Consider the following 13,056-nt stretch of genomic DNA (forward strand, 5'->3'; position numbering starts at 1 on the left):
CTTGACTTAGTTCAAGTCCTGATCAGAAGCAGAAAGTGCAAAGCAGTACTCCAAAAAATGAAAGTAATTTTAAGCAGTAATGTGCTGCAATATCAGGAAAGAGCTTATTTGAGTGCCAGGCTCCACTTTCATTCTCTCTTCATTTATACAAGTGAATTCCTTCCCTCTTACTGATTATCGCAGTAATTGCTCTGAAGCTGACACAGGCTTTTAGGTTGTGGCAGCATCAAGAGGGAGAGCAGTAGGAGTCAATGTAATGTTCTCCCCACCGTGTTCACGGTCACTCACCCACATAAGGAGTAACTGGTTAGAAAGAATTTCCCATAGGAATATCTTGGGATACACCTGCTTTCTTGTTTTAATATGGTCAGAATTCTTTTTCTCTAATTATTTCTACCTCTCTGCATCTGTGTAAGCCCTTATGGTTCAAATTCTGTAAGTGTTTGAGCTCCTTTGCTAAACCCAGGGCTTGGTTCTCTTCTTATGCCATCTCTGCCTGAGCAGGAAGTAAGGACTAATGGCATTTTATAGTTATTTGATTTTAAGAGAAAAAAATGATGAAGCAGTATCCAAAATAGATGACTAATTTGAACAGGAACTCAGAGCAAAGGACCAAGGTCACAGAAAAAGCTCATGACATATTCTCACAGTGCCATTTTTCTGGTTGATTTTGACTCAGATATTATTTGTCCTTTCAAGGAACAAGCAGCATTGGTATGATGATGGCATCCTGAAGAACTTACCCTTTTACATAGATATCACTTGATTTTTGCCCTGTAAAGATATTTTCATCTTCTAGAATTACATCCTCTGTATTCCAGATTATTACCCTCAGTTCGTAGCTGGAAAAGAAAAGAAACAGCATTTTACATAGTCGAGTTTAAGATCACACTAGCAAAAGGTCTTCCTTTTTTTCTCTCTCTTTTTTAGCAGATGTGTATCACTGAGCTGTGGTCAGACACTGGTGAAAAACTGTATCAAACTGTATCATGTTTTTGTAAAGTGAGAAATGTTGTACTTGTGCAAATCTCTCAAAGCAGGATCATCCTCAGGCCCCTTCTGTTTATTAGAGTGTCTAGTGATAGAGCGGAGACGATGACGCCTCTCAGCTCGCTGGACATGCAGAATGACAGAAGGTATCGCTGCCAGCTTTGGAAGAGGGCAAGAGTCCTTGCTTTTTTACCTGCATGTTCCTTTTCAATTCTATTCACAAAAATGCTACAGTGAAACAGGGCTAAATTGGTCTGAACAACATCACCAGAGCAGCCTCCAAAACAGTGAGCTAATAAAAAACAGAACTCCCTGGGAGGTGCTTTTCTAAAGAAATGACCAAAAAATATGGTATTCGGTGCAATCCAGTGCATTAAAAGGCAAGGAAAGTACTGTTTAGAAATACTTGCAGTAAACAAGTTCAACCATCATCTTTAGGAACAACAATAAAAGGAATTAAACTTTTTCATTTCTTCTATGTACAGACATTTATAGTGGTCATCAAGTGCTCTGGAAGTTTGAACTGAAGTATAGGTGTTGCAGGTGACAGAAAAATTTGGTATTTGAAAATCTAGGTATGCCTTGAGTCATTATGTGAACTGCAAAATAAAAGATATGTTTGGAAACAAAGACATATGATTTTTCTGAAATGGCATGTGCTATGTTGGAAATACCCTCGCTCTCAGGTGTGAAGCATCAGTTTGCCCCAGAAGCTACCAGATATCCTCGCTCAGCAGCTGCAGTCAGTTTTGCCATGAAAACTGCATCAGAGAAGCTCTTGGGCTCTTGCAGATTTCTAGGCCAACTAGAGGCCAATCTCGAGGCCCTCTACTTGGAAACTGGGCAGCATGAGCAGCCAGTGTGTCCAGGAGGTCCAGGAGCCTGCGGTTCTGCAACCATGGGGCTCTTTAGGAGCTGTGGACCCTGAAAACCAGATCTCTACCCTAGACAAGGAAGATTTCCATCTGCAAGGCTCTAGCAGACTCTGGTTCAGTCTAAGATCATCAACAAGAAATGTTTTCACAAAGCACCCCTGAGCCAACAGAGCCTGAAACCTGTATTGCTGCATCAAATCTGCACTTCTCTTCAAAACTTGTAACGCATGTTTGCATATTTATCTTCTTTCTGATAGTTAATGATTTAGCAATATTTTTGTCTGTTTTTTTTTTTTGTTCTTGCAAGTATTACTAATTTTAAATCTTTTTGGCTTGGCAAATGCCTGTTGTCAAGGTACTTTACAGAAAGTTCTGGTCTGAAGAAAGTGATTGTTACATAGACTCTTGGTTTTGTCAAAGCTTGGCTCTTTGTAAAAGGAAAGGAAAGGAACCAGTTTTTATTACATCATTTCTTGTTCAAAAATAAATAATAGAGTAATGGTATCTGATGCTGCTTCAGATATAAAATTCCCAAGAAAGACCTTGTTAAAATATTGGAATAAAGCTGATAGGGAAAGAGCTGAGAACTCTGTTGATCATTTTTCATCATTTACAAACATTTAATTAGTTTGAAGAGCTCTGCATAATATTGCATATAAATCTGGAGAAGTATCCATCTGAAATGAGAGCGACTGCTGTTCCAAATGCATCTCTGTCTGCTGCTGCTTTATGTGCTTCTTGAGCTTATTTTTGAACCACGTGCTGGAAATCCAATAGGTGCAATACTATTGCATCCAGTTAAAGATCTCAACCAGTGGTCAAATACACTATCTAGCTGGAAGAGATAACGAAAACAGAATTACTCCTTTCAGCTCAGAAAATGGATGATGATATCAAAATTATTAAGGGACTCTTGCCTCTAGCCACTTGAAATCTTATATGAAAAAGGGATATCTTTCTAAAAGAGGTGTGATAGCCCTTGATGCAAAAATTGTCAACTGTTCTTTGACTTGTTTAATGTAGGAGACTGAATTAGACATTCTCTTTTGATTTGAAGTTGTGCACATCAAGGAAAAGTTTTCTCAGGGTCACAGAAATCTGCAATGATAGTTCTTTTAATAGTTCTTTCCAGACACTTAAGAAAAACTCAGTCTTTGAAGATTTATGCCACTGCGTTGGGAGGAATGCGCAGGTTATTACCCTTTGGGTTTTCTTGGTGAAATATCCACTGGAGGTCCTGGCAGAGGCATATCTTTAGGAAACATATCCACCCACATCTGTACACGACCCTTGAAGAAAAGAAATAAACATCTTTTTTATTCTTATGACTTGGGCAATTTAGAATTCTCCTACTTTTTACAGATGCCCACACCACTCAGTTAACCCATCTCCTTATATACCAATCATACCATGCGTGGCTATCGTGTGTCTAGGTAGCTCACTGTATACCTGTGTGTGACAATTTCCAGGCTGATATTGTGTGCAGTCTCCTGCATGATATAACACCTGAAAGCTGTCTCTGCAAGTCTGCAGATACTAACAGAAACCAGAGTAACTGGATGAAGACTGGTCTTGGGTCTAGTGACACCACCACCTCTGAGTGGTCCTACCTGTTCCATGCCTGGTTTATCCTTATGAAAGAGAGGCCGAGTCTCAATGTGCTCCGGAACCAGTTTGTATCCAACTCCAGGGATTTCTTCCCAAGCATGTAAAACCTTTAAGGAGAGATGTTCATATGATTCAACTGGCTCCTCTATGGGAAAGAGCAAAACAAGAAGAACAACCAGAGATGAATTAGCATTTAAAATCCCCGAGTAATATGTTCCATTAATTATTAAAGATGGTCATTAAAAATTTGCTTGAGTTAAAAGCAAGTTTTTTATGTGCCCCAGCTAAGAAGAAAGGGGTCTTAAAACACATTTAGTTCCTTTAAATAAGTGTACCCACTGGAGTAACTAGAAGATTAGCACTTAGGTGGTAGTTAATATAAAATACAATGCATCATTTCACTATTACAGTAACTGCTTCTAACAGGAAGATGGAAGCATTCTGTGTAACTTCCCTTCTTCTTACAGATAACTGCAAATGTGAGACTTTTTTATGGCCTGTGAAGGACAATGAGACTTGGATTTTGATGGAACTGTCAGAAATCAGGCACTAGGGATTATAGCTATACCTCATTTTGCCTTATGATGGCAACAGTAAAGACCCCCCCCCGGAGAAGCAAACCACACCTCAAGGGAGGAGCAGTGATGTGAGGGCTGAACACCATGGGCAAGCACGTGTCTCCTTCTGAGAAGCAGTGTGCTTAGCTTGGCCACTGTAGGAACAGGAGACCCAGGTGAAGGGCTTCTCCATGAAAGAACTGTCCAAACAGTGAAGATAGGGTGGATGTTGAAAAACAGAGAAAGCCTTTGAGCCTCTCTTTCCTCTCTTTTGTACTGCACAAAAGGAACCTAGAGATCTGAAGAGGGGATGTCTCCCGGATTAGAAGATAAATACCCAAGTGAGAAGAAAGTTAGGATCTCTTTGTTTTAGCAAAACAGCTTGTGCTTTTCCTAGAGTGTTGATGTCAAAGGGCTTGTTTCAGATAGAAACAGTAAGTATTAAGCACTTCCTAATAGTTCAGAGATGGAGGAAAGAGGATCCTATGGTTATGAGAGCCAGCCCTCCTCTGAATACTGGCATGCATTTGAAATGTGATGCATTTCATCTAATTTTAGCCAGCTAAAAACAAGATTCACATACTCAGATACTCAGCCAGGCATCCTCCAATGACAAGTGGGATAGATGGTCCCTTGATAACCCATCCTCTTTGTTTCAAACACCATTCTAAGGACAGATTTCACCTTCTCAAGATAGATAGCTATTTCTTTCCACTGGCTACAGATAGACAAGCCCTTCTAGACCAGACCAGGACCAGGATAGATGTGTCAGAACAGCAGTTTGGATGAAGAGAATGCTGTATCCTATTTTTTATAACATGTTGAAAAACTTGTGTGCATAAGCTTTTCAGGAGGCAGGCTTTGCCATCTGTCTCTGCAATTCCTTGCTGTTGGTTTTCATCATCTTGTCTGATGTTGATTGGTCTGAAGTTCATTTTAGTGAACCAGAATTTTCACCTAGAGATCCTGTTGCCAACAGTCACATTCCCTCCCCTGCCAGGGAAGAAAACTAGCAGGAATACTGGAGTCATAAAACATCTGGCCAACAAACTAAAAATGGATCAACTCTTCTCCCTCCAACAGTGCTACCTGAGCGAGGTGTGAACTATGCTTTGTATCTATCAAAAGGAGTTTGACCAAAGAAGAATATATGCAAAGGAGCGAGAAGTAGAGGTTGTCCTACGCTGCCACAGTGTCCACTACTGTCTGCGAGTTCCTTACCTTCTTGGCTTTCCAGTGTCCACTACTGTCTCCAGCGCCTTTTGTTCCCACTTTAAAGTCTCCATCCTCACATTTCTTTTACTTACTGTAAGTATAAAGCTGAATCACTGATGGCTCTGTCCCACTCCACCCATTTGTGATATGGACGCTCAACTTCCTGGTAGCTTTGCCCTCCTTTTAATCTGGGAGCCCTGAAAGCAACTTCTGTTCTGCCCTCTGGATTCATGGACCCCCAGATATCTAGATTTACACAGCATAATGTTAGCGCTTAAAAAGAGCAGTCAGAAGGGTAATAATCAAGAGGAGGAGAATAACAACCAAGAGGAGGAAAGCCAAGTAGGTAAGGTAGGACTGGCAGGTAAGTGGCCCAGAACCGAATCATGCACTGAACTTCTCTGATCTTGAACAACTCACATCATTACCTCTGGACTTGTTTTCCCCCTTCTTCTCACTGCTCAGGTATGTCTACACTAGTGTGTTAATTCAGATAGGGATTGCATTTTGAAGAGGCTCTGCCAGTTATCCTGACTTCCCCTGCTTTTCTTTGTTGTGTGGAGTGGTCTCAGGGCCTGCAAGCTGCACTCCTTTCATATGAAGATAAACACGAAGATACGTTCCAAGAGCATCCCATGTCCTCCAGCTGCTCCTGGGCACTTCATCCTTGGGACCAGGCAGGAGCTAGTTCAAAGCACCCCCACCACCTAACATGTGGATGTCAGTTCCTCATCAAAAGCTATTTCACTCTATAGATTTTCTCCCATTAAGCTACAATACTAGCTAACACAGACATTGCCTTTATCACCACAGTTATACAAGTATTTCAGAGCAGAGATTGGCTCCAGTAAGCAAACTTCAGAGTACATAGCGCAACAGGGCCCCAGCTGCAGCAGGGGCAGCCTCTAGGTACTACTATAATGCAACCAAAGAACAATGAACTACTTCATTACCGTTCTCATCTTCACTGAAGATTGTCTGTCCCTTAAAGACTTTTGTTCCTACTTGTATCTCTCCAGGCCTCATGAAGGGCCCACTTATTCTGTAGTCCTTACACAGCTTAGTTAGGATCTCGCTTGGCTTGGTTGCATCTCGCCACGCATTGTACCCTTCTCTGTAAGGATGGAGTAGAGAATGGAGAGGAACAGGTAAGGTTTTCCTTCAGTAAAGTGTTCTGACAGTTCCCAGATGGAGATCTGCTTTGTGGCCAGTGGTCCTGCTATCTGCTCAGGCAAGCTTTTTCTCTGGATTGTCCAGTGCTACTTCTTACGTGAGATACATCCCTGTCTGATCAGGTCCTGAAGCCAATACTTTTTTTGTCTTTCCTTTCCCAGGACTGAGCAGGGCTCACTTTTTCCTTTTAAAACACAAGAGAAGTTGGTGCAGCCTTTATCCCCAGCTCAGATAAAATGTCCCAGTCATTGGCATGCTCCAATCGTAGGAGAAGAGCCCCAAACCCTCACCTCCTAGGGAAGTGCCCCAACCTCAGATGTCTAGAGTTATTTTAGTTTGATTTTCTCTGCATTAATCAACCTTCTGCACAATGGCACTGTAAGAGCCAGCAGCCTGGTGTGACTCCTGCTCACCTACTTTCATGTGCCAAGACACCCAGGCTTTGCTGCGATTACTCCAGTTGCAGCTGAATAATGGAGGGCAGAGTTGAGACCTTTCACAGTTTCTCTGACAGATTATTTTTCACTTGCCCTTTCAGCCTGTCCAAAGGCAGTTTGTCAAGCAGAGAAGTTATACACAGACTGTTTGCCATCTTGAACACTTTGTGAACAAACAGTGGTATTAATTTTAAAATACCCACTTCGTGCTCAGGTTGGCAGCTACCCAAAGCCACTGCTGAGCTTTGTGATGAAATTCAATTAAAATATCTCCTGTGACTTTTGTGCTGGGAAAAGCATAATATCTGGCCACATCTGGAAATTCCCCTTCAAGTACCTCATTCACTATGTACTGCTCTCTGTGGCAGTCTGAAGAACTTACATTTCATATTGACTTTGTAACCCACAGGTTGCTCGATGCCTGCTGTAGAAACGATTTTCCAAATCAATTTTAGTTTCTCCAATGAGGTCATCTGTTCCCACCAAGTCGTGGTCATAGATCAGGACCGTGAGCAAGGAATCGTTGGGGAATGTAGCCTGGATTTCAAATGATCTGCAGCAAAAATTGAGAAGTACATGCTAGTCAAATTGGCTTTGAAGCCTAAAAGACTGAGGTAATGAATGTTGTGCAAACAACATGTGGACATTACGCTTACCCTGCAAATTGTGTCATCTAATAGGCAGTGTGTTTTTGTGGGTAGTGCTTTTTTTTTTAAATGAAATATCTGAACATACTGGAAACATGCAGGGCAAAAGTAATTTCTTTCTCCTGCTCTTCTATCACTTCCCGTTACAGTTCTAAGCTTGTTCCCTGCTACAGCAAACAGAGCAACGGTAGGGAGCTGGTCAGCTGCACTGGTTTATCCTGAAGAGGTCATATCCTTCCAGTGGAGGTGAACTCATGAAAATTTTGAGGTTAAAGAAGCTGTCTGTATGAGGTTCTTACACATTTTTCAGAACACCAAAAGGGAATGAATCTTTTCTGGCTTCTTCCAAAAGCTCCAGATTGTATTTCGAATATAGGAATTTGGGGGCAACCAATGAAATGAGCGGGCAAAAGTTCTAAAACAAGTTTCAAAAAAGCAAAGAATAGAACCCCCTTTTCACTCAGTGCATATTTCAATGGTGGCAATCACTGTCATGAGAGGTACAGGGAAGCTGAAAATATAAAGGGATTTTAAAAGGGATTTGATAAATCAATGGAAGACAGGGCCATCAGCACGATGTTTGCTCCAGGTTTCTCCACAGCACAGGATAAACTGAGTTTTGTCTCCTGAAGAAGGAGTTCAATCCTCCTTTTCAGAGCAGCCTAAGTCAATTTTGCAGCAGCAGCAGAGCAGGCTGTGGGGGGGGGGGGAAAGCATTATGGGAAGGCTCTGGGGTGGCTGTGGGGCCAAGCTGATCGATCCCAGAGCTGCTAGGGCAGTGAGAGCTCATTGCTGTTACTGATATTACTGCTGGGAAGGGGCTGCTGGTCCAGCCACCCCAATGTTTCCATTGGCAGCAACAGTAAGAGCAAGGACTATCCAAGTTAACAGCCAATTCCTAGCTTGTCTGGAACAAATAAAGCAGGCAATTTCCCATTCCATCTATATGCCTAGTAATGGTCATGCATTAAGGTTTATCAGCCGTAATGGCTCAGTTGCAGCCTACTGAGGAAGAGCTCTCCAGACTGAGAGTTTACGATATGGAAGGACCGCTCTATTCTTGTCTTTTCTTCTTACACTTTTTTCTTTAAGCCTCTGCTATTGCTTACAGGACACTGGGATAGGGGCATTTCAGTCTAACCTAGTACAGTTTCTATATCCTAATGTTCTGATAGAATAACTCCATCCTGATTCCAAACATTTTCATCCTTCTGAAAACAGGCAGACTTACTGAGAAAAAAAATCATGGGTAGCAGAATTAACACCATGAAATAAGCATGGAGCATTTGATAATACAAAGCTGATGTTTACTGAGAGCCTGCCCCTGGCACTCACATTTGGAAGACTGGGGTTTTCAAAAGCCTAGTGTTTTTGGCCTAATCCTAAATTTATGGGATTTATTTGTCACTCTATTCAACTTGAAATGTCAATAAATATTTTGAAATTACACTTTACTGTGCTGATATTTATTTCAGCTTAACAGTTGCATTAATTTGAGCAGACAAGATCATTTGTTGCTTCATTTTCTCTCATGCATTAGTTTACAAAACCTGTCACAGATTGCATTTCAGGATGTGTTTTGACTGTTATAAAAATGGAATAATTTATAATCATACAAGGTGACACCAGTTCTCAACGTTTTAATCAGTACCATTATAAAACATTCAAGCTAGCAGTCATCAGCATATAACAACCACCCAGCACTTGCAGTAGCAGCAGCAGAAGTGGTGACAAATGACAAAGCAGAAATTACCCCTAAAAATGAAATGAAGTAATCACTGACCTTCCAAATACTGGGTTTAGCTGCTTGGGGATATAGTTTTCCCTGTCTTTAATTTCTGTTTTGCCCAGTCTCAGCACAATGTAGGGATCTGACTTGCCATCTGGGTCAGCTGGACTGAGGTTAAATGCCTGTTAGGAAGAAAGACCGTGTCGTCAAGAGGCTTGGTTGAAAGCAGTCTGGTGATCGCGCAGGACTGTGGGTTTCCTGGCAGGTCCTGGGGTGTCCTGGAAGTGAAGGGTAAAGCCCAGCTTGCCTGGTGTCATGCAAATTCTGGCATTTGGGTTTGCAGGCTATTGGGGAAAGATGATCTGGAGGAGGACAGGGTTTCCAAAGGTGGAGCAGATGCGAGCCTCATCCCTGGAAACCACCACTGCTAAGGGAAAAAAGGCAAGAGGGAGAAGCAACACTGAGGAAGAAGCTGGCTGCACTCGTGTATGTGGGATCCAGGAAAGGTTTTCCATAAAGAAATGGACCAGATCTTTGAACAGTGTAAAACACCACTTCCCAGACTGCCCCACTGTATTTAAGAGAGAGCTTGGGAGACTTTACACTCAGGAAATAAAATAACCTCTTCTTGTTCTTCTCATTTGTTTTGTTTGTTATCTTCTCTTTACCCACCATTCTTCTCCCCTCTTAGATCATCTGAATCACTCCTGTTCCTCTGAAATATCCATCTCCTTCCATCTCCTCCTTTCAGTTTTCATGTTGTGCTTCTTCAATATTTGGTCCCCTATATTTCCACCTCTTTCCCCTCCCAGTACCTTATCCACAACACCTACCATTTTGGTTTCTCCCAATTCACAGCCCTCACAATATATTCTCCCACTTCCCCCTTACAGAGAATGTTGTATTTATATGTGTGCAAATTCAAAACCACTCTCCTGATTAAAACTGGCTGTATTTACATAATATGACTGGAACATGTTATCTGTACTACATTAATTCCAGCTCCTTATGTCTGAAGAAGCAAAGCATTTCTCCAGTCTGAGCCAGCATCCTTGTGATTTATCGTGAGGAATGCATAATATTTTCTATTCTAATCATCCATTCCTAGAATATGAAGTATTGTCTGAAATAAAACAAAAAAATTCTGCCACATGTATGAGGTTTTTTAGAAGCTCCACTGCAAAGACACTGGAGGTAAACTGAGTTGAAAAGCAACCTGCAGGTTACTTCAAGGTTAAAAGAGCTTCTGTCTACTTACTGCCACAATGTACACCCTGATGAGGACTTTGACGGAGTGGTTTGGCGGTATCCCTTGCAGAACACGGGGCTGCCCTCCCTCCAGCATGCTGCAGTCCTCAGGGCTTGGGTATATGCACAGGCAGCCCTGGGAACACATTTTGTTTTATATTTCCATTGAAAATATATCAAGCACAACGCAAAAAAAAAATTGAAGGGAACATAGGTTCAATGTGCTAGGCCTGATCTTTTCAAATATTTCTCTTCTATAACTTACTACTAATTACTGTTGCATCTAGACCACTGCAAGAAGTACTTGCAAGCTCCTAGCTCTCCATTTTATTAAATAAATACAACAGCTGCAGGTGTTCTAGGTCTATTTTTCTAAGTACTGATATTCTAAAGAAAACATTTTGCTCTTAATTGCGTATTTGTAAATTGATAATTTCACTGAGTTAGATTCAGTCTGACTGGAGCCCAGCTTGCCCTATATTTTTGCAGTCACTATACAAACCATATAAATCAATATTGACTCATGCTGCTGAGTAGATCATACTGCCTGAAAGCAACTGGCAAGTCATTTGAAGAAAAATTTGCATTGCAAACTAGCTGAGGTATTAATGAGTTTAAGTTACACATTCCTCTGCATTATGAAGTGCTTGAAGTCCTGCTAACATTATTTATGCTTTGAACTACATTTGCAGATTGTTTAATGGTGTCCTGGATTAGGCTGTGCAATTGTCTCCAAATGGAGCAGCCGTAAGAGCCTTTATTTAAATTATTCAAAATTACATACAAAGAACTATAACTGACAATGTAGAAATAAAGTTGCATTAGCGGAAACTGGACTACATAATATGTCTCTTTTCCACCTCTGTGATTTAAAACTTTTTTGTAATTCCTTACTTCAGAACAACAGTGAACACCTGGATTTGGTTGTTGCTTTCATCTATGAGACAATGGGAAAGGAAAAATATGATTCTAGATCCAATAAAAGAGGTAGCTATTTATAACAGACTGTCAATGTCTTTGTCTTTCACCTTCAGTATACCTGAAATACGCATGAAAATATACAGTCTCTAAATTATCACCCATCTAATCAGCATTTGAGCTCACCTTAAATTTTCCTATTATTCTGTCCTCAGATTCAGCATGAATTTCATCATTCGATTTTCCTCTTAAGAGCTGGAAAGTTTTCACCCAGTCTTCAAAGTTATTAAATTCACTCTCCAGGTCTCCTTCATAAATCTTTGAAAATAAGAGAATGTTTATTTTGGTGGCATGGTGAATATATTTATAGCAACTGTTTTATTACAGAATGACTTGAAATCCAGTTTTGACACAAAATACAGGTTTTAACAAAACCAAGGTTTTACACAAAGCTCCTTGAGGAAAAGTAGTCCATTCCCCACACAGAACAGGAAGAGTTTTGTTCTTAACCAATGTCCTGCCCAACTACTGGAACAGTGCATTAATGTAGCAGATAAAAGTGGCTCTAGAAGGATCAGAATGGATATTTATAAGCACTGGTTTGGGGAAAAAGCAATGCGGATGGCCACTCTTTCCTTCGTGAGAAGGCTCTGCAACATGCCTGTGATGTACTTTTACCCTTTTCGACTGTTATGTTAATGTATCACAACAAGACAGCAAAAGAGACAATGATAAAGTGTTGTGGGGACAGAGCTTTAGCACAGGTAAAAAGACCAAACAGCCTTTAAAAGGACAACTTTATCCTTCGCCCGCTACTTGTAATTTAGGAAGTGTTACTGAGTGTGAAGGTGAGGAGTCTAGTTTAATGCCATCTGTTGAAAAATGGAAACAGCATTAACAGCTGTTTCAAACTCTCCTTTATTCGGCTGCTGTCTAATCCAGGCAGTCCTCATCTTTTCAAACCTCCACACCTCTCTAGTTGTTCTGCATGACCCATAACGTTTTCTTTGACTTCCTTCTGTTGTTGCTCAAGTTTATCTAACACAAGCTGAATATTGCCTCACCATCAGGGAGGATGCACCAGCAGTAATGTTTTCCATATTCTTTTTAAGCCTTTCTTAATTCACTTCAACCTTTCCAATGTGACATGCCCCAGAAACTACATTTCAGTGCTGGCATCATTCCAGAAAAGATATTTTTAAGCCAAACTATTAAAACAATTAAGTGAATTGGCTAGGTGAAGTGCTCTCATGTTGCAGAGACACATTTGATTATTTATATTTCAAACATCACCACAACAGAGAAGAGAGAAGAGAGAAGAGAAGAGAAGAGAAGAGAAGAGAAGAGAAGAGAAGAGAAGAGAAGAGAGGAGAGGAGAGGAGAGGAGAGGAGAGGAGAGGAGAGGAGAAGAGAAGAGAAGAGAAGAGAAGAGAAGAGAAGCGAAGCGAAGCCTGATATTCACAGTGAATTAATTCAGGTAACAATTCAGTGTTTTACAGAAGGAGAACACCAAAACTGAATTTTGCCTGAGTCTCACCAGCTACCTCTATATTGGTAAACTGAAGGCCAAGTGGGCCTACATGGCCTTGGCTCTCCTCTGGGCTCCATGTGCTGATGTGCACCACCATTATTGTGTGTTTTATTCAGTTTAAAGTGTCT

General features: G+C 41.0%; 1 protein-coding gene across 1 annotated transcript in view; it reads right to left on the reverse strand.

Moving 5' to 3' along the window:
- FER1L6 (fer-1 like family member 6) overlaps positions 1-13,056 on the reverse strand; it is a 68,711-nt gene that overhangs the window by 8,918 nt on the left and 46,737 nt on the right. Inside the window, exons 29-36 of the mRNA XM_067292598.1 lie at positions 11,584-11,715; positions 10,490-10,615; positions 9,286-9,413; positions 7,238-7,408; positions 6,199-6,359; positions 3,476-3,618; positions 3,066-3,154; positions 744-842 (exon numbers count right to left, since the gene is read on the reverse strand). Coding sequence (XP_067148699.1) covers positions 744-842; positions 3,066-3,154; positions 3,476-3,618; positions 6,199-6,359; positions 7,238-7,408; positions 9,286-9,413; positions 10,490-10,615; positions 11,584-11,715 — 1,049 coding nt within the window. The remainder of the gene's footprint in view (positions 1-743; positions 843-3,065; positions 3,155-3,475; positions 3,619-6,198; positions 6,360-7,237; positions 7,409-9,285; positions 9,414-10,489; positions 10,616-11,583; positions 11,716-13,056) is intronic.

The sequence above is a fragment of the Apteryx mantelli genome, chromosome 2, assembly GCF_036417845.1.
Source record: "Apteryx mantelli isolate bAptMan1 chromosome 2, bAptMan1.hap1, whole genome shotgun sequence".
Classification (NCBI taxonomy): Eukaryota; Metazoa; Chordata; class Aves; order Apterygiformes; family Apterygidae; genus Apteryx; species Apteryx mantelli.